General features: G+C 40.2%; 1 protein-coding gene across 2 annotated transcripts in view; it reads right to left on the bottom strand.

Annotated features, from left to right (window-relative positions):
• The window catches only part of RELN (reelin), a 283671-nt gene that overhangs the window by 199469 nt on the left and 65096 nt on the right, over positions 1–19106 (bottom strand). For both annotated transcript variants that reach the window (XM_063155547.1, XM_063155546.1), the window contains exon 3: positions 3371–3506. In XM_063155547.1, the coding sequence (XP_063011617.1) occupies positions 3371–3506 (136 nt within the window). The remainder of the gene's footprint in view (positions 1–3370; positions 3507–19106) is intronic.

Raw genomic sequence — 19106 nt, 5'->3', positions numbered from 1 at the left:
AAGTGTATTTCATAGAAAGGTATTTTTAATATTCATTCAGTAGCCATAATAAGGTGAAATAATTTTAAAAGCCCATTTTCCTTGCAGAGCTGTGCCCCACATCCCTCCCCACAGCACAGCAATACTCTTGTGCATCCCTCACTGGCTGTGTCAATAACCTGACTGTGGCCAGGAGCCTCCTCCTGCACCATGACTGCGAAATGCAAGGACTGGGAACTGGGAATGGACACACTGACAGCAGGAATATTTCTGGCAGTTTGTAAACAAATCACATTGTAGCAGGGAGGATTGTTGTTGGGAATGCCCAAATTTACAGGTATAAATGGTCTGCCTGGCTGCTGATTTTTATGAAAGTTAGTATCTTAATATCTCAAACCCTTTATCGTGTTTGTTTGCTTGCCAATGGATACAAGAGCTACAAGGAAGAACAGGCTGACAGCATCACTGCACAAATCTCATGTCTTAGGGCTCCTGTCTTTCAGGATTGAGCTCTACAATAGCACACCCAGATGAAGTGAAAGGGAATTTTGGCCATGATGGCTACAGGGTCTTGACTTTGTGTCACATCCACAGAATTCCACTGCTTCAGTGGAAGCCAGAACAGGTCAATAGTGTGTGCAGTTAATAAAAGCTATCTGTGCATCTGTAGCCAAAGCTGCCTGGCCTGTGAGAGATTTGCCTGGTGACCTTTGTTCAGCTCCTCCTGAGAATTGTCCAGGGAGAGGAATCAACACTCAAAAATCGCATGTCAAAGCCAATGCTAATTAATAACCTTATTATCCATCCCCAGAGAGGTCAAAGACTAATGAGCTGATCTGAATCACAGACAAATTGGCAACACACAGTATAGGAAACTCTTACCTATACTGAACTATAGTCAGAGTCTATAAATTCATGTATCTCTTCTAAGCACTTCCAATTTATACTAAGTTAAACAAAAATTAATTAAATTTATATATTAAATGTAATCTATATTAAATTTAAACTTTATATTCAATTGAAAGTGCTAAGAAAACTTATTATTTGCTATAAAGGCACAAAAGGAGACAAATAAGATAGAGTCCTCTGGAACTCTTGTATTCAGGGAACTGGGTAAGGTAGGCAGACTAACACTGTACCCCAAAAATAGCTTTGTTTACTGCAATGTGTGATTTAGTAAGCAGGAGAAACACCAGCTGAGGCAAGAAAGTGTGGGCAGCTGAAGAAAAACTGAGGAGGAGGATTAGAGGTAAAACATATTTCCCCTCTTTACATTTCCTTCACCTGATGATCATGTTTACCCACAGTGTTCCTGCAGACAAGTGTGATCCTGGAGTAAACACCAACTCCAGAGAAGCTGAGCCTTTCCACTCTGGTCTGAATTCGTACTATGGAAAAGCAAACTGATATAACTGCAGCATTTTGCTCATCCTCCAAGACAAAACATTATCACCCACGTAGCATCCTTATACCTCATGTGAGGCGTCCTGAAAAGCCACCAAGACTGACCCAGGGACCTTGCAGGATCAGACCTCTCAGCCCTGCCAGATGTAGGTTTACATCCATGCTGCAAACTACCCAGCCAACAATAAATTCAGATTTCTGCTATGCATGGCTAAGGACTTCCCTAACACAGTGGGAACACCACCTTTGTTCAAGGGGTGCTAATGGCAAAGAGGAGAATTATGACTTAAACAGGAAATTACAGGTTTGATTTCCAAAACTGTTCAGTGCTGATCTAACTCTGTTACCACTGAAGCCAGGGCTGAACCTTCCATGGATTTCAAGATAGACAAGCATTCACTGCCTTAGAAAAATATTCCTTTAATTTCACTTAAATGAGAGTCAGCATTTGTAATAGTATTTGTATTTCTGCAGAGTTATTTGTCAGGTCTTCTTCAACAATGGCAAACATGAACAAAAAACCCAATACAAAACCATGGAAAAAGTCACCCACAGGAAAATGAATGACTAGTTAGAAATTGACCTCAAAACTCACAATGGAGGGTCATATTTCATAAAAAATACATTCACAGTCACTCTGCAAGTTGGGACAAAAAATTCAGCAAATATTTCTTGAATAGCAGGAAAACAAAATAATTCAAGAAAAAAAGGGAGTAAGCAAGAGTGAAACAGAAGATGTACAGGCAGCTCAAACAAACTTTAGCTGCTTCTTTATCCAAAAAAGAAATAATTTTTAGAAATAAGTTAAAGGTTGTATAAACCCCATAGCTGACAGATTTCCTCAAGGTATATACAACTGATGTATATTCAATAAATACACTCTCACAATTTAACTATCAATCATCAAAACTATTATTTCCCAATTTACTGTTACATGTTTAGAAGAAGACAGAGCCAGAAATAAAAATGTCTTGACATTGTCATCACAGTTAATAAATAATGTATCCTGACAGTATAGGCAAAAAAGTGCATTATGTAGGTAAGGGGAAATATCAAATTCACAGGCAAATCAATCCACAGGTGCTGTGCTCACCATCAGCAACTTATGTAGTCAAAGTCAGCTGTTCATTGTTATTTTTTACAAAAGTCAAAAAAATTGATTATATGGGGCACTTACCTGCTGCTTCCCAGTATAGATTGAAAGGGAATAATACTCAGAAAACTTGTTTTGAGAACAGTAAACACAGAAACATGTCTCTGAAATGATTCACTTATTGAATTAGGGAACTAACTGTCTGCCTTTTTTTCTTGAAAATGTCAAACTTGAAACATTTTCTACTTCTGACAGCATTCTCAGTGTATTTTCTCTCTCAAATCTGGTCTATAAAATTCTGGGACAAATAATTAGAAATTACTTGAAGGTAAAAGTTAGTAATATATATGCTAATGATTGAAGATAAGCTATTTTGTTAGAACTTTATTTGGTGCTAAAACATTAAATGATAACTTATGTCTGTAAAACAAATTACCAAAAAAACCCTCTTGGTCATTCTTTGTTCATCAGAAGTTCAGAGTGTTTAAAATTAGGAACAGTAAATACTTGAGTATAGCTACACTCAAATACTTGCATTTTGTATCGATTCTTACAATATGAATAATATATTTGTGTGATGTTCTAACTCATATTAAATGCAATAATCACGAGACTGTGTCACTGCAAATGGGCTATATACTTAAAGGATCAATTATATGATTAATTAGAAGAATTAATTTCTTTTAAATGCTAGACTTCCTCATGCTTTGAAAATAAGAAGTCCCAATATGCACAGAAATGCTTCAGCCAGGAAGAACTCGATATTCTCACTTCAAATTGCAGTGTACACCCGTCGGTGTACTCTGACTGCTTTACTCAGTCAGTGTGAGCAGGCTGGGTGGCTCCTTTATCTCCAGAGTGAGTGTCTGCCCATGGCTCTGTGCCCATACGTACATGAAGTTGACACAGCCCGTCCCTGCAGGTGGAGCGATCCACACAAAGCTGAGGTTGGTGGTTGGGAGATGGCTCACGTGGGACGCAACCACGCTGCACATGAACTGGTTTCCAAACTGGTGGTCAGACATAATTCCTGGGAGAAAGAGACAGAGGAAGGAAACGGTGACAAGTGTTAATGGCTCATTGCAAGGCGCTAACAGACCGAGAAATGCGTCTGCCATGTGTTTCATCATGGCAACACGGAATGAAAAAACCCCAGGGGCGTGCCATCAAATAATTAGAATTAATGCCAATGAAAATACTGGAGCTGGCCTTTGCCTGAGCCAAGGCTGACTTTGCATTTACTGCAAGGCTCCGTGTATTTTCTGCTATTAGTCTTCATGAGGCCAATGCCAGAGGAAGTATTTGCATTTTGGAAGGAGGAACTGGATCACAGCTACTGTAAATCAGTCATTCCATTACCTCATTTACACTTATTACAGATCTAAAAGACAATAATACCTGAAGCAAAAAAAAAAAAAAAAAAAAAAAAAAAAAGTTCTTTTTAGTCAGAAAAATGAAGCTCTTTGAGAAAGATATTATCTATTGAAAGACATCTATTTGGGACAACCAGATGAACTCTGGAATCACAAACTCTTCTGATCTGAAGTAAAAGCAACAGTTCTACCAGTACATGTTCTTTTGATTTTTCTTTTACTTCTTTCTCATATGTGCTTTTAATACATGAATGAATGCAAATGTCTTCTATTAATCTCTCCCTCTGGAATTCACTGCAGTTCAACATTAAACGAAAGAACTGTATTTTTAATGTAAAAAATGTCTGACAGCAATCTTTCTCCCCTTGGAGCCCTTTCGTAGTTTCCTACAAAGTCGTACAACTTGGTTGTTTGTTTGACACCCTTTGGCTTAAAGGAAGGCAATCTTATCAGAATGGATCACTGCACCTTTTCTCCACCTACATGAAAGAGTAAATGATAAAACTATTCTTTTAAACACAGCTATCAGAAGAGAATGCCTTGTTCCAAGTTACTTCAAATATTGAACCTTCATTTCAGAAAACAGTGACATGGGCTGAAATATTGCAAATAGGATCAGAAGGAAAAGGCAATGGGAGCAGGCACTACTGTGCTCAAAAAAGTCACAGTCAGCTATTTGGTGATTGCATCTCAAAGTTTATAGTGGCTGCTATTTCCTGAATTTGCTTGTTGCAATTCAAACAATAATAGAGAAATAAAGCCTGTGTCTTGTCGTAGTGTACACCACAGCACATGCCACAGCTGAGACAGGCACAGTACTCAGAGCATCACCACACAATTTCAGAAAGCTTCAACCCCTGCAGAGCAACACCATACCACTTCAGAAGGCTTCAGGTGTCTGCCCATACAGAGCAACATCGCTTCAGAAGACTGTCCTTCTATCATCACTTTAAGCATCTGCCCTCCTTGTTCTTTAGCCCAACCTTTTATACCCCCATGTTGATGCCCTGCCCCTGTGTGCCCTCTGTTCCCTTTGGTGTTGGTCAGTGCCCCTGGGCACTCCCTGGCTCATTGCTGTCAGTGCTGCTCACAGCTGTGCCCACTGGGGATGGGGCTCAGCCACAGCCCCACCCCAATCACCACCAACTGTGTGCCTACAATCTCTGAGTATCAGAATCCTTTATTACTGTTTTTTTTGGGAATTCTCCTGTAATATGAATGCAGCAATTTTTTGTAAGCCCCCACAGACCCAGATGGGGAAGGAGTTTGCAAGTGAGAGTTTTACATCAAGGAGGGGATAAATCCTTCCTAATTGAAGCACACTGCTCCACTGGGTACCCCCAGGGACTGGATGCCAGCAGTACCTTGCATGGAGTGGGGGCTGTCTCACAAGCAAAACATTTCACATTTTACAGACAAAAGGCAATGTCTGAAATCCTGGTCAGGTACTGGTGAGGATGACAGACTATAGCTCAAGGTTATGGATGTTATTTATCCTCAGGGCTATGAAATTCTAAACCAGCTTCAGTTTTTGGGCGGGAGAAATGAGCCACAGTGAATTTAAGTGATCCATCCCAGGAGTGACAGCAGGCAGCAGGTGATGGTAGTGATGCCTGTGTCTTTTGCAAACAACCACAACCTCCTCATTCAGGGTTTTTCAGTTCCCCACTGAAAATCCACATGAGATTTTCTGTCATTCATACAGTCACAGCTCAAATTCCCAAATGAAGCTGCAGCTCATTTTGTCAGGGTAGTCACAGAGAAGGCTCAAGCTCCCCTGAATGGAGCCTCTTTTCTGGAGATCAATAGTAGGGAAATCCGGAGAGATGGTATTTTACTGACTCTTCTTTTATTGCAAGAGACTAGGTGCAGATGAGGTCTGGCCACTTCTTGCCGTGCTGTATTGCTTTATTTGCCTCTCTTGGCTAACTGGGAGGGGTGGCAGTAACATCCTCAAGGAATCCCTCTTGCCTGGTGCCCAGGCTCACTGCCCTGCTCTCACTGCTGAAGTCCTGCAGCAGAGCTCTGCTGGGACAGGTGTGTCCAAAAATATGCCCAGAGAGGTCCCTCACAGAGCAAATGCCATTTGGGCAACTGCTTTGCTTCGCCCAGGGTGCCAGGTGGTAACTCTGATTTGTTCCCAAAGCCTGTCCCTCTCTCTGAAGCTGTGCTAAAGCCAGCGGCTCCAGCACAGTGGGCTGGGTCTGGGGGCTGCTGCAGCTCTCATCTCTCACCATCCCTGGCTGTGCAGTGGGAACAGCCAGCCTCAGACTATCAGGGTAATTAAATAACAGATGCTGCCAGGGGAGAAGCAGGAACAGCCCTGCAGTTTGAAGAAATTCCCCTTTCTCCAGAGCCAGGCAAATGCAAGGGAGGACAAAGGCTGCCCTAACACATCCCCCAGCCAGGGGACAGGCAGAGCAGCTTGGGGGATGTGACTGCTTCCCTCCTTGGCAGCGACTTGTGAGTTAATGAATTCCCTAGGTTTCAGGCAGTACACTGCAAAAATGTGCCTAATACATCAAACGCATACAACATCTGTGGAGAATTTCTTTTTCCTTTGATTTACAGTTTAAAAAAAGAACAATTTTGCAGTTACTAGAATAAATTCTAAACAAGGAAAAAAAACCAAGTAATTCAATTTTTTTTCAGAAAAAAAGTCAATGAATAGTACAGCAATCATTCTAATCCCGATTTTATAATTTTATTACCATGTTATCTTTATATTTTATTAATAATTCATTGCTATATTATTGCAATAAAAACAACCCTCCTCATCTGCTGGACCTTTACTGAGTACATCAACTCCATTTAGGAGTTCAGAGCTTTCAGAACATTTAACAACAATTAAATAATGAAACTTCAGTGAATTACAGCAATATTAAAAAACTTTTTGATGCTTAAATTCCAAGGTTTCCCATTGAAGGTTGAACATAAAAAGGATAAAAATGCAAAAAACACTGGACAATTAAATTGATACTAAGAACTTGTTAAATTAAGGGCAAAGAATATTGTTCCACCTTTTTGCTTCCAGTCTTTTTGCAGTTCCTTATTATGGAATGCAACTCCACCCCTCTCCTCCAGCCCCTCTCCAAACTGGTAAGCTGCTTCTCAGGCTGCATGTTTGCCCCATAGCAAATCAAAGTACAAAAGTGAAAAAACATTCTGCTACAAAAAAATTTAAATGATTATGAGACAAGCCTGATAATACAGCAGCTCTAAGAACAAAAGTGGATCCTTTATGTACCTCTGACAGCTTCAGAGTGGCTCAGGTCAATATTGTGTGTAGGTATCTCCCTCACACCCTGGTGACCAGTGCCACTACGTACATCCAAGTCTAGTCTCACAAAGTCTCACAAGTCGCACAAAACTAAAAATCTTCAGGTGAAATTTTAAGATCATCCTGTATAAAAGTCTATAAACACTTCAGCAAAAAATCAAGTGTTTCCATGTGACTTAATGAGTACTGAAATGCTCAGAGTTTTGTGAGAGGTACCCATCCACAGCTCTAAAACATGCTGCATGCAGAAAGGCTGTTGGCATCTCTCTGAACTCCTTCTGCCTTGGCTTCTACAGTGTGCACTCTCATAATCACCTGCTGCAGACTTCTTTCTAGATTCTCCATCCCCTAAAATTTCTGAGGCTTTAGGAATCTCAGCATGATCAGAATAACCATTACAACCTTTCAAATCCCAGACAAGCTTTGTACCTGCCAACAGCACTGCCAGGACAGAAATTACACATTCTCAGTACTTCTCAAGAGGGAACTCAGCAGCTGCTTTTATTGTGTAAACTTTAAACAAAATGTGTTTAGCTCTATTCAATACACTATCTATAGTCAATCAAAGAACTTCTATTTGAAGAGGTAGATTTCAAGGGATAAAATTACTACAAGAAATGCAGGGATAGAGAAAAATATTGGAAGGACAAGCTTAGGTAAAGTCAGGTGATAAATACATAACTTCAATCTTTAAATGTTTAAAAGTATTTAATTGATAATCAGAACCCCTAGTAGGGCTGTGACAGCTAATGCAGGGAAATATTTTGTTTCTTTTATAAGATGGCACACACAAAGGTGTGTGAGATGGGAAAATGGTGGTCCACAAATGCCCAAATTCAGGTGCTGATCCTGAACTCATTATTACTTTCACCTTGTTGTGTAACTTCTCCAAAAGGGAGAACATAGATGACAGCAGCCATTCTCCCATTTGGGCCCCTGGAAGACAAAAGATGATCTTGTCTAGTGACAGAGCTTGGGAAGCATCTAGTGCAATCTAATTTTCCCAGATAAATGCAGGAAAGAGTCACATCTTTCTCTGCTTTGCAAGTCTGAGACGCATGGACCTGCAGTAGCTCTGACTTTCACCCTGTGTTATGTGACTACATAATGTTCTGTATTACAGCATGACATATCCCCTTTAGAAAACAGTTTTCTAAACCCGAATTTCATACAAGGAGCTCATGTGCATGTGAAGGTCCTTGGTAAACCCCTTCCTTATAGCTAAGGCTCAACTTTCATCTTATAAAAGAAACAGAATTTCCAGTGATGAACCAGATGACAGCTAGAGACCACTTCCTATTTACTACATGATTTGAGTATGATATTAAACAAGAGAGTGAATGTTAAATGCAGGTGTAAAATGAATTTAAATTTTGGCTTTGCTGCTTCTAAACTGATTATCTGCTTCATGCTTCCATTTTCACAGAAATGTGTAAGTGAGAGCAAAATGCCATACATAAAATATTGATGAAATTCCAAGAAGAAAAAGCTCCAAGTAACAAAATAACTCTGGCATCTTTGAGAAAGCAATAATTCCTGATTAGGAGATAATAAATTTGAGTCAGAAACTGACATTTTCAAATTAGATTTTGCGTTATGCAAAAATAAAGTACCTAGCCCTAGGAACCATCTCTTCCCTTGGGAAGCAGAGCTGGGGGCTCTGTTCTCCATCCAGGCTCTAGCATCTCAAAGGATGATCCATAAACCCACAAGGTAAGCACAGTTCTGTCTGGTGTAAAAAAGCAAAAATTATGCAAAAGTGACTATGCCTGAAAACACCTCCTGTGCTGAATCTCATGCACAAGTGGCCAAACCAGGGCTTGCTACTTGTTTTCCCCATGCAGCACCAGGGACTTGTTCTGAGGGGGATGATTAATTTTTTCAAAATGGAAAAGATGATTGTAGCCTTTTTTTTAATATTTTCAATTAAAGTAATCACTTTGGCAGGGAGCTTATGCCCACAGTCTCCACTTTCCAGAATCACATCCTCTCTAAGAAACTGAGGATCAGTTATAGAGGTGCCCCCCGTGACACTCCCGTCACATGGAAGAGCACACCACGGAGATCCAGGAGTGCTGGGACAAGTGACAACTTTGTGCCATTAACAAGGAGCCTGGTTCCTCAGTAAAACCCCTGTAGAACAGGCTGCAAGGACTGTGCAGAACCAAGGTCCTCTGCAAGTTCAGGGGAAGCCATGTTATATTTGATGTTATCCATGTTATCCCCATTATCTGAGGTGCAGCACAGGCCCCAGCACAGCTGCACTGGTGCCTGCCACGAGCTGAACTCACAGAAAGCCAAGTGGAGACCTTGAGGAACAATTTAGGATAAAATCTGAATGTATACAGACATGAAGTGCTGTTTACAGCTGCTAAAGCTGGAGCTTTCAGACCACACTTTCAGAGGTAGGAACTTCCCTTTGTCCTGTGTATCTTCAAATGTTTTAAAGGACCTTTTTGAGACTCACCTGTAAATATATGTAAAACTGAAATTTATGTTTTCACTGAATGCTACAGAGAGTGAAATAATGCCATAGTTTCAGTTATTGGAAGAATATTTGAACAACATCCTTAAACAGTTATGAACCCCTCTCAGAACCCTGCAATGTAGTCTTAAAATTTTAGAAATAGTGATGGGAAGAAAATCAAATTGCTCCCTGGTTTTTGGTAGGTTTTGTCTTTAAAAAAATCCCACCAAAATGTTTAAGGAAAACATTAATGATCCATGTTAAAAAGGACCATTGGGGGTAAAGAAATATCTGGAGCTGATAACTATAATTTCTAAAGAATGAACACAAATGTACAGTTGTGAGCTCATGCAGTTTTTACCCAAGCAAGTAGCCAGCTAAATGTTTCTAAATTACATATGTAAGTTCCTTTCAACTGGAGTAAAAGTGCAGAATGTGGCCCTAAGTGAACTGCACCCACCCAGCTGAAATTCGCTGTTGCCAATTGATTTTTGGGGGAGATTTCATTCTGCTTCACAGGAAAAAACACATCTCATTTGACAGAGTGTAGCAGACTGCTAAAGCACTTGGTAGCCTTGTGATCAATTAAGGGTCAGGATGGTTTGATAAATTATTAAAGAGTATGAAGAAAGAAAAGACCAGCAACCAACAGATACATTCTCCCACCCAGCAATATGTTATTTTTATCTTTCTTGAAGTCAGGTGTTTGTTTCATTATTATTATTATTGCTACTGCTTCACTATTAAATAATAAATCTTTTCACTATCTGCAATGCTGGGGGGAAAATACCATTTACATGTTAATCAGAACACTAGGAAAAAAAACCAGATATGTGTAAAACAGCCTAATAAAGTCTGTCTCTAAAATCCATAATTCCTTCTGTGGTCAGGAGAAAACCAGAGCCTGAATACAGCAACCTGATTCTTCAGAGGGTACCACAGTGCTGATGTGACTCACACTTGAGATAATAATAATGGGTTTTATAACCTTTTTTCCCCCATACATGAAATGTAAATATATTTTCTTCATAGTTCTGAAAACAATAATTTATTGCAAGTTCACATTTGAATTACATTCACAAACTGGGATTCAGGGAAACAGTTCAGAATAGAGCTTTTAGGTGCTTACAGGAGAAGTGCTTTATATCCACATTTGTGAATATTTTCTGCAAACCATTTACTAGAAACAGAGATTTGCAGGAATGAACAACTAATGAACAGATTTTTGAAAATTTGGTCTGAAAGGGAGGATAATTTTTGCTTAATCTCACTTTTAATGTTCTTTTTTAATGGGATTGTTAATCAAAACTTTTGAGCACTTTCTGTTAGAACCCATTTAGGGTTATAATTTAATCTCAGGGATTTATGAGTACTGGTCTCATTAAACCTAACAGGACCTACACATATGGAAATTGTGGAGAATGGTGAGAATTGTGGAAATGTGGAATTGTGAAGAATATCCCCTTCACTGAGTGAGTCCCTTGTGTAATGTGTGATTTGGCTGCACGACTCAGGGGAATGGGTTGGTGAGGCCCTGGTCTGCAGCCTTTTGGTGGTTTCAGGCCATTGTCAGAAGGATGAGAAGACAATTTACTGCTGAGATCTAAGTGCTCCATAGAGAGCAGCACAGCACTAAGTGCTCCAAGGCAAGTAGATTTAGTAACAGTAAACAGGGACCAGCAGTAATATAAATAGAAAATGCTAATAAGTTACTGTGTTGCTGAAATATAGAAGAAGAAAAAAAATCTATTTCCAAAAGCTTGAGCCAAAATCTATTTTAAATGTTTTCCTAATAGTCCCAGCATGTTTTATAATAAGCAACTTATATATATTTCTTTATAGACCTGTTAGGCTGATACCTTCATTCTGTACTTTTCACAGTTTCTATTTTAGCACCAAAATCTAGTTTATTTAGCACCAAATTCCAGTTTATTCTGTTGAAGGAAAGCAACTGTCCCTGGTTTGCATCCACTTTTATTTTAAATTGTTACTGACTGGTGCCTCATCCACATGAGCAGCTCTCTTACAACTTCCAAAAAATATAGCTTTGTTCTGAATCTTTCCACTTTGCAAACATAAATCTTTGTCTCATGAGCCAAACATGAGACACTCTGCTTGATAGGGCTTATACCAGGGACAAATGTGACAAAGGGACACCTTGTTATCTCACCAGACATCTGCTCCCACCAGACTCATTGTCAGAGCCAGCAGTAACCACATCCTTCTCCTTACAGCAGCAACAATTCACCAAAGCAGCACTGGAGCCCCTGGAATTGCCCTGAATTTGCTTTAGTAGAGGTGAAACTGTGAACCAGCAGCCTTAAATGGCAACACCATCCTGACCCACTCATTTAAACAGAGCCACGACCCAAGCAAACCTCCCTGCTGACCAGAGCAAGGGACATCAAATGAAACATTGCTGAGCAGTAACTAGAAATTCACTGCACAGGTCACTAAAAATGTAACTGCCCAGCACTCATCTATAAACACAGACATCCTGATTGGATCTATAATGCACCTAGAAAGCACCAAGTTGGGTTTTTAAAATAAGATAATAGATAGTCTTCATCCCAGACTCATCTGAGCTGGTCTGAGTGGTTTGCAGTGACAGCATCCTCTCTTGTCTATGTGGTTGCTGGTAACACTTCCTGGTATCTTGTTTGCTCTTCTATAGCCTAGCATGACTAATTAGAATAATGGCTTTACCTACAAAAGCCTAAATCTCTCTTTAATTTATGCGAAATGAAGTTAATGGTTTCTGGCAGCAGTCTGCCTTGTAAGGCATTTCCTCTGTTTTGATCCTTCGCCCGCAGCCGTGTTTTGTGTTTGCCCTCATTGCTGTCACTGCCTCAGTCACCACAGGAGCCACTCAGCACCTCCTATCCTGGTTGCACTTGCACTGTCCCTAATTACTCCTTATATCTCTGTTATCAACACTGCTGGTGAACTCTGATGCTTTAAAATTGATAGTTTCCTCCAAGGCAAATTAAGTCAGTCAAACCAATCAATAAGGACAACTACATAATGAAACCAGAGGGATTTCCATATAAATCTTTCCAGATGGAGCATTTATCATTTGCAGACGTCTCCTCCTGTTTTGGAGTGATGTTGTTATGGAAGGTATACTGTTTTATCCCCCATTTCCTTATCTCGGATGATCTGAAAGTCAACTTGAAATCATATTGTGTTGTCTGGGTTAGCTGGGATAGAGCTGGTTTTCTTCCTAGTGTTGTGGTTTGGATTAAACATGAGAATAGCATTGATAACAAGCTGATTTTTCAGTTGTTGCTCAGTAGTGCTGACCCCTAAGTCAAGGACTTTTAGTGTCAGGTGTCAAGCCAAGTGTCTCATGCTGTGCCATGAGCAGGTGCACCAGAAACCAGGAGGAGCATGGCCAGGACAGCTGACCCAGACTGACAAAGGGATATTCCATGCCATGGGATGTCATGCCCAGTCTGTAAACAGGAGGACTTGGCCAGAAGTTGCCAATTTCTGCTCAGGGATCGGAGGAGCATTGGTCAGCAGGTGGTGAGCAATTGTATTAGCACTATTTGGTTTTCCCCTTGAGTTTTATCCCTCTCTCGCTTTTTCATTTTTATTAATATTACATTTTACTTTATTTCAATTATTAAACTGCTCTGATCTCAACCCATGAGTTTTACCTTTTTCTGATTCTCTTCCCCATCCCAGGGAGTGTAGAGGGTTGGAAATTGAGTGAGTGGCTCACTGCAGTTTGTTCCTCACCAGTGTCAACTGCAACATCTCCACAGAGCTGGAGACAAGAGGCACTTTCCATTCATAGGAGCAGTTCTGGAGGTACTACAGGTCTCATGATCCCCCTTGCCACAGCTGGGCTTACAGGAACCTCAGCAATACCTACATTGGGGTGACCTATGTAAGGCCTCCTACAGCCCCAGGGACCCTTGCTGGGACACTGAAGTGACCTGTGACACAGCCAGTCCCATAATCTCTGGGAGACTTCTGTGACATCTGAGCCTCACAAAAGCCTCTCTGCTCTGGGAAGATGGCACGCAGGCAGGAGACATGCATCTGTGAGGGAAAAGCCAGCTGAGGTAATGGCAGATTGTGGTTTTATCTTCATACAACCACTACACAACCACTTACACATGTGCCATTTGTACCTACAGAGTCTGTAACACTGTGATCAGGAGTCAGGATGTTTGCCTTTTTCAGCAGCTGAAACCCATGACACATTAGTGCTGGTTTGCTACAAATTCCTCAGAATTCATAAACACAAAAACCAGAACAGTGAAGCTGCATAATGGGCACCATGGCCATTCTTGGCCTCTGCAAAGGGGTGAAGAGAGCAGAGGAATCACTGACCAGATTGGTGGGAGAGGTAAGGGAGAAGTGGGGCTGGAAAAATGGTATTATGGGTTGAATGGAGGAATTTCAAATAAAATTGTCAGTCTCCAGGAGTTCTTTTTTTGAAACCATGCTGAAATTCAGTGCTGCTGGCTGAAATCCACCAGTATCTCTGTCCAGATCAAGCCAGTGTGGAAGGAAGCACAGTCCTGTACACCACCTGTACGGTCCACAGATATTTGGATGTATCAGGAAAAAACCTGACTGATTTTCCTCCTCTGAGGCCACAAATCTATTAAATTGGTAGCTTTTACAGCATTAATACAGCTATTATAGCATTGATAGCTTTTAGAAGGCATTAGGTCTGGGCTAAAGCATTCCTGGGAGGGGGAGTGTGTGCTCTGTGTGCTGGGTACCAGCAGCAGGATGTGGCAGCCCAAAAGGACAGCCTGGCTGAGCCCTCATCCCTCACCAGCACCTGGCTGACCCCAACAGGGTCATCTCAGATGCCACCAGAGACAGGGGCAATAGAGGCAGAAGTTTGGATATTCAGGTACTCAGTGAAGCTGGAGTGTGAAAATCAAACTGTTTCCCTCATACACATTGGTCATGCTTTCTTTCGTCATCAAAACAGAAATATGAATTGTGATTTGCAGAATTTCATGGTATTTTTGGAAAAAAAAATTTAAAATGAAAAATTCCTTTTCTACAAACACACAAAAATTTGCTGTAATTCTCTATGCATCTCTATTCAACATCTCTTTTTACAATTTACAGGACTAAACAGAAAGTCTAAAAATTGCTCCCTGTCTCTTGTAAAATGTGCAGTAATTTATTTTGCCTCCTGGTTTATCCTAAATAGTGCAATGATCCAATTCTTTGCATTTTCATAACGCCTCTCCCCTACTGGTCAGCAGTGGACCATAATGTTGAGAGTATTAAAGGGAAGGGCAACATAGTCAGCAGGCTGAATTTCTGTCCACTGAAGGCAGAATGGCACCCATAAGAAAACTCCTCAAAAAATATATTGCAAGCTAATGAACATGAACAGCAGCAAAATATTTAAGGAAACAAAATATAAATACAAATATTTACACACCAAAAGAAGCAAAAATAATCACAGCCAGCAAGCTCAGAAGGAGAGTAAATTATTTTAATAATTAATTCCCACATTACTACTTTTACTCTACTGACAAAAAAAATCACCCATGGGAAAAAAAAAATCTGATATACTGCCCCCTGCCATGTGGTATATATTTAGACATATATACCATAGACAAAAATTGTAACACTACACTTTTGTTTCTATCTGACAACACATACAGTCAGTCAAGAATCACAAGAATGCAAAGAAAGAAAGGCTGCATTTCATTCCTTTGCCTGAAACTTACTTCTAGACAAAACATCATCAATCCTCAACATGCAAAAGCACTTCCAGATCAGATATAAGACAGGAAAATAAAAGCAATCTACCAAGAACAGTAACCCCCTTATAAACCATCAGTCAGTGTTAACCAAAACTCCTGGGGAAAAATACTGCAGGAAAAAACCTGCAGTTATTGGAGTCTGTGTCCTCAGAAGAGCACTTTATGACTAAAGGGTCAATGCTGATCTCCTGCAGTCATTTCATGTTCAATAAAGTATCCTAAAATGTATTCCCGGGGGTGCTGCCATGGGCTGGCCCAGAAGCAGGGCTGTGTCCCCAGAATGGCACTCACTGCTCCACACCCCTGGCTGCAGCTGCAGCCCCTGCTGTACTTGGTCTCCTACGCATTTATGGAAAACAAAATTAAAACAGAATAAAATATTCACCTCTGAAGCCTAATCAAGGTTCATGTGATAGCAGCCAACGTAGCAACGTGCATTAAAATTAAGGGTGCTACAGAAACAGGGAGCAGAGCCCTCTACCACATGACCTACAAATCAACTCATGGTTTTGCTGAAAAAAAGAAAACTTTATCCCATCCTGTGTAAATATGAGGACACCACCAAACTAAAGATCATGTGTAAGAAGGTCAGAGCTGCATTTTAGAATTTGGGATGGAAATGGAAAAAATATTTGGACTCCAGATGTGAGTGTGAGCAGAGCATCCCAGGTTCTCCTCCTGCATCAGCTAGATGCTTGAATTTAATCTGAAACCTTGCTTGCCTCAGTGCCATGAATGAACACAGCTGAAAGCTCGCCTCTCCCAGCTGATGCCCCCCCACTGTGGCTCTAGTAGGATAAATGTTCCAAGATTTTACTGTGGATTTAAAAAGGGTTTAAAGAATATGCTAAGTCAAAGTAACACCCAAGGGACTTACACTAGAGAGCTGCAGTCCCATTAATGTATAAAGAGAAGGCTAAAAATGTAAAGATAAAACATGGCTCTGCTTTTTGACGTGCTAATCTGCCCTTAACAAGAAAAATATCTTGAAGAGCTGCAGGTCTGCTGGGAAGTTCTCCCCTTCATTACTGTTTTGCAACGAAAAAAGTGTGTGTTTCACTCAGGGAGAAATTTAATTTTACATCTCAAATATATTTTTTCTTGTTCAAGGCAGATTAGCAGTTCGGAAATGAGAAGGTTTCCTAAATTACATTAATCTCAGCCCTGCCACGCATGCTAATTGAGGTGTTTTCTTCTGGGACTTCCAGACACTTTGCAATTGTGACTTTTCTGTTGCACACTGTAACATCAGCTCTCGCTGATATCAGTCCTTCTCCACATGTCCGTGTTCTCTAACCTGGCACTGATTTTCTTGGATGGCATCTATTGATTTATGAATGGAGAGAGTGCTTCTGGATCCTGTCACTCATTGATAAAATAGTATACAAAAGGATATTTCTGGTAAATAAATGCTTAGCAAATCTGAAAAGATTAAGGAGTTTCCAATTGATCTACAACTATGGGTTAATATGCCAAAGAGTTTGATCTGGAAGAATGTGGCATCCTAAAGCTGACTGACAGAGCATTATTTAGTGCAGTGTCCAAATCATCCTTGAGGAAGGATATTGCATTGCTTAATCTGCTTTTTGGGTGGATTGAAGCCATGTCATACAAGTGAATCCAAAGGGCCACAGAGCATTCCATAGGGAGGCTGAAGGCAGCACCATGGTGGTCACCCAGGGGAGAAGCTCTATGTCTACAAGTTCACAAAGACATGGAGGATTGGGGAATGCCTTTGTCCTGCTCCCCCCAAAAATATTCACTGTAGAATATTTGTGATCACTAATTGTGGCTGTAATAAATTTATGTACTCCACACTTCTAACACTGCCTGCTCTTTATTTTGCAATTTATCTCAACAAATCACTGTACTTCACTTTGAAATAACTTCCATAATTAGTTTTCCACCTATTTTTCATTTAAGTGTTTTGAAAACGAGCACTGCCCAACTGGAGCTCCAGGCTGTCCTGGCAATATGTTAAAAGCTCCAGGGCTGCCAGTACTGTGCAGGTGGGTGCATTATTTTTCTGGGGTGATAGTTACAGTTTTATTATTCCTTACACAGGTGTATGCAGTGTGGTACAAAGCACAGACAGCTCTTTGGAAATGATATCTAAGCTTCAATTAGATGACCACAGAGACTTGGTGATCATGGAAAGAACAAAAACATGCAATATGATCTTCCAGCTTTTGAACGCTTCTTTTTGCCTTGTTCATTCTTAAATGGTACAGGTAAGACATCCTTTAAAATACCACATTAAGGAAATAAAGCATTTTATCACACACAAACACTTCATGACATAAGCACAGATCTGCCCTACTCATATCAACAACTTATACCACTTGAACTACCTATCTTAAAATAGTTAAGTTTGGTTATGCTGAAGTCACTTTTCTGAATAATTACACTCCTGTGAGCAGCTCCAAATTAGCTTTCAGCTAATTTCAGTTTACATCAGCTACTGATAGGAACATATTAAATTGTAAAACTTATATAAAAACTGAGTAAACACTTGAGCCCTGATAACTCCCACGAGAAGGGTCCAGACCACTTGAACTTTAAATGCATAATGAGGCAGTCCTCACACAGCAAATGGTTACAGTCCTGTTATAAACAACATGGAGAGATGGGTGCTTGGGATGGGCTCCACAGAAAGCTACCTATAACTTATGTCCCATTCAGTTTTCAGGAATTCCTTGATAATAAGGATTACAGATAGCAAAAACGTAATATATGCAACAAAAAGATTGTGATCCCCATGGTCAGCCCTCCAATACAACTATTTCCAAAAAAATGAAGGAAAGAAATCTTTTTCTTGCTAGCAGGCAGCTTTTATTGTACTAGCAAAGAAAGGACTCTTGATGGAGATAACAGCTGTGAGCTGAAACAAATTCCCAATATTCACTGCAGATGTAGCAATCAGAATTTTAAATCTTTTTATACCTAATTCTACTCACTCTGTGCAATTTTCAATGACATGTAATATGTGGATTAGTTCAGGAGAAACATGCCATTAGGGATAGCTATCTCAGTAAATTTAATTTACTTTCAAAGTGGGAAAAAAGAGAACATTAATAACAGAAAGGCTGAATTGAAGAGAGGCCATGATAGATCTCTGAATAGTAGTGGGTGAGGCAGGTTGGTTTTGGTGCTCTCTGGCGTGCTTTGAAATCATGAAGGTAACAAAAAGATGCTATATTAGTACAGAAAATTTGAAAATAACCTTTAATACAAATCTTTGCGGCTGAAGGGATCATTTTAATGTGATGTTTTATTCATAAAAAATTAATGTATGGCTACATTCAAAGCTGAGCCTGAAATGTGGCAGAGCATTTGGACAAGAAACTGACAGCTAAATGACTACATCTGTACAAGTATGGCTGTAGATATAAGTGTGCTCCACACCAGTAGAGGTCTTCTTACAGGAAATATGAATCAGCTACTACAGTATCTGATATCTTTATCCTGTTAGAATTGGATCTCTGCTGGAGAATATACCAGTTTGATCACAGCTTCCTTCCTGGAGCTCCTGTTGTTCCGTCAGTACTTATTTTCTGTGCATAAAATACCTCTTAAAATCCAGTGTACCATAGAAAATCTTATTTTAGAACTTCTGAGCCTTCTGTCCAGAGGATATTTCCTGAAGGAAAGCCTTTCTTTGGTCAGATGGTCTAAGCAGGAACAGCAGTACTTTTGCTTTGAGGCTTATGCTTTTCCCATGGAGCTTCACTGAGCTCTGATGTGCATGGTCATGCAG

This window comes from Melospiza melodia, chromosome 4 (genome assembly GCF_035770615.1).
Source record: "Melospiza melodia melodia isolate bMelMel2 chromosome 4, bMelMel2.pri, whole genome shotgun sequence".
Taxonomy (NCBI): Eukaryota; Metazoa; Chordata; class Aves; order Passeriformes; family Passerellidae; genus Melospiza; species Melospiza melodia.
This window is presented reverse-complemented; position numbering and strand designations above follow the sequence as displayed.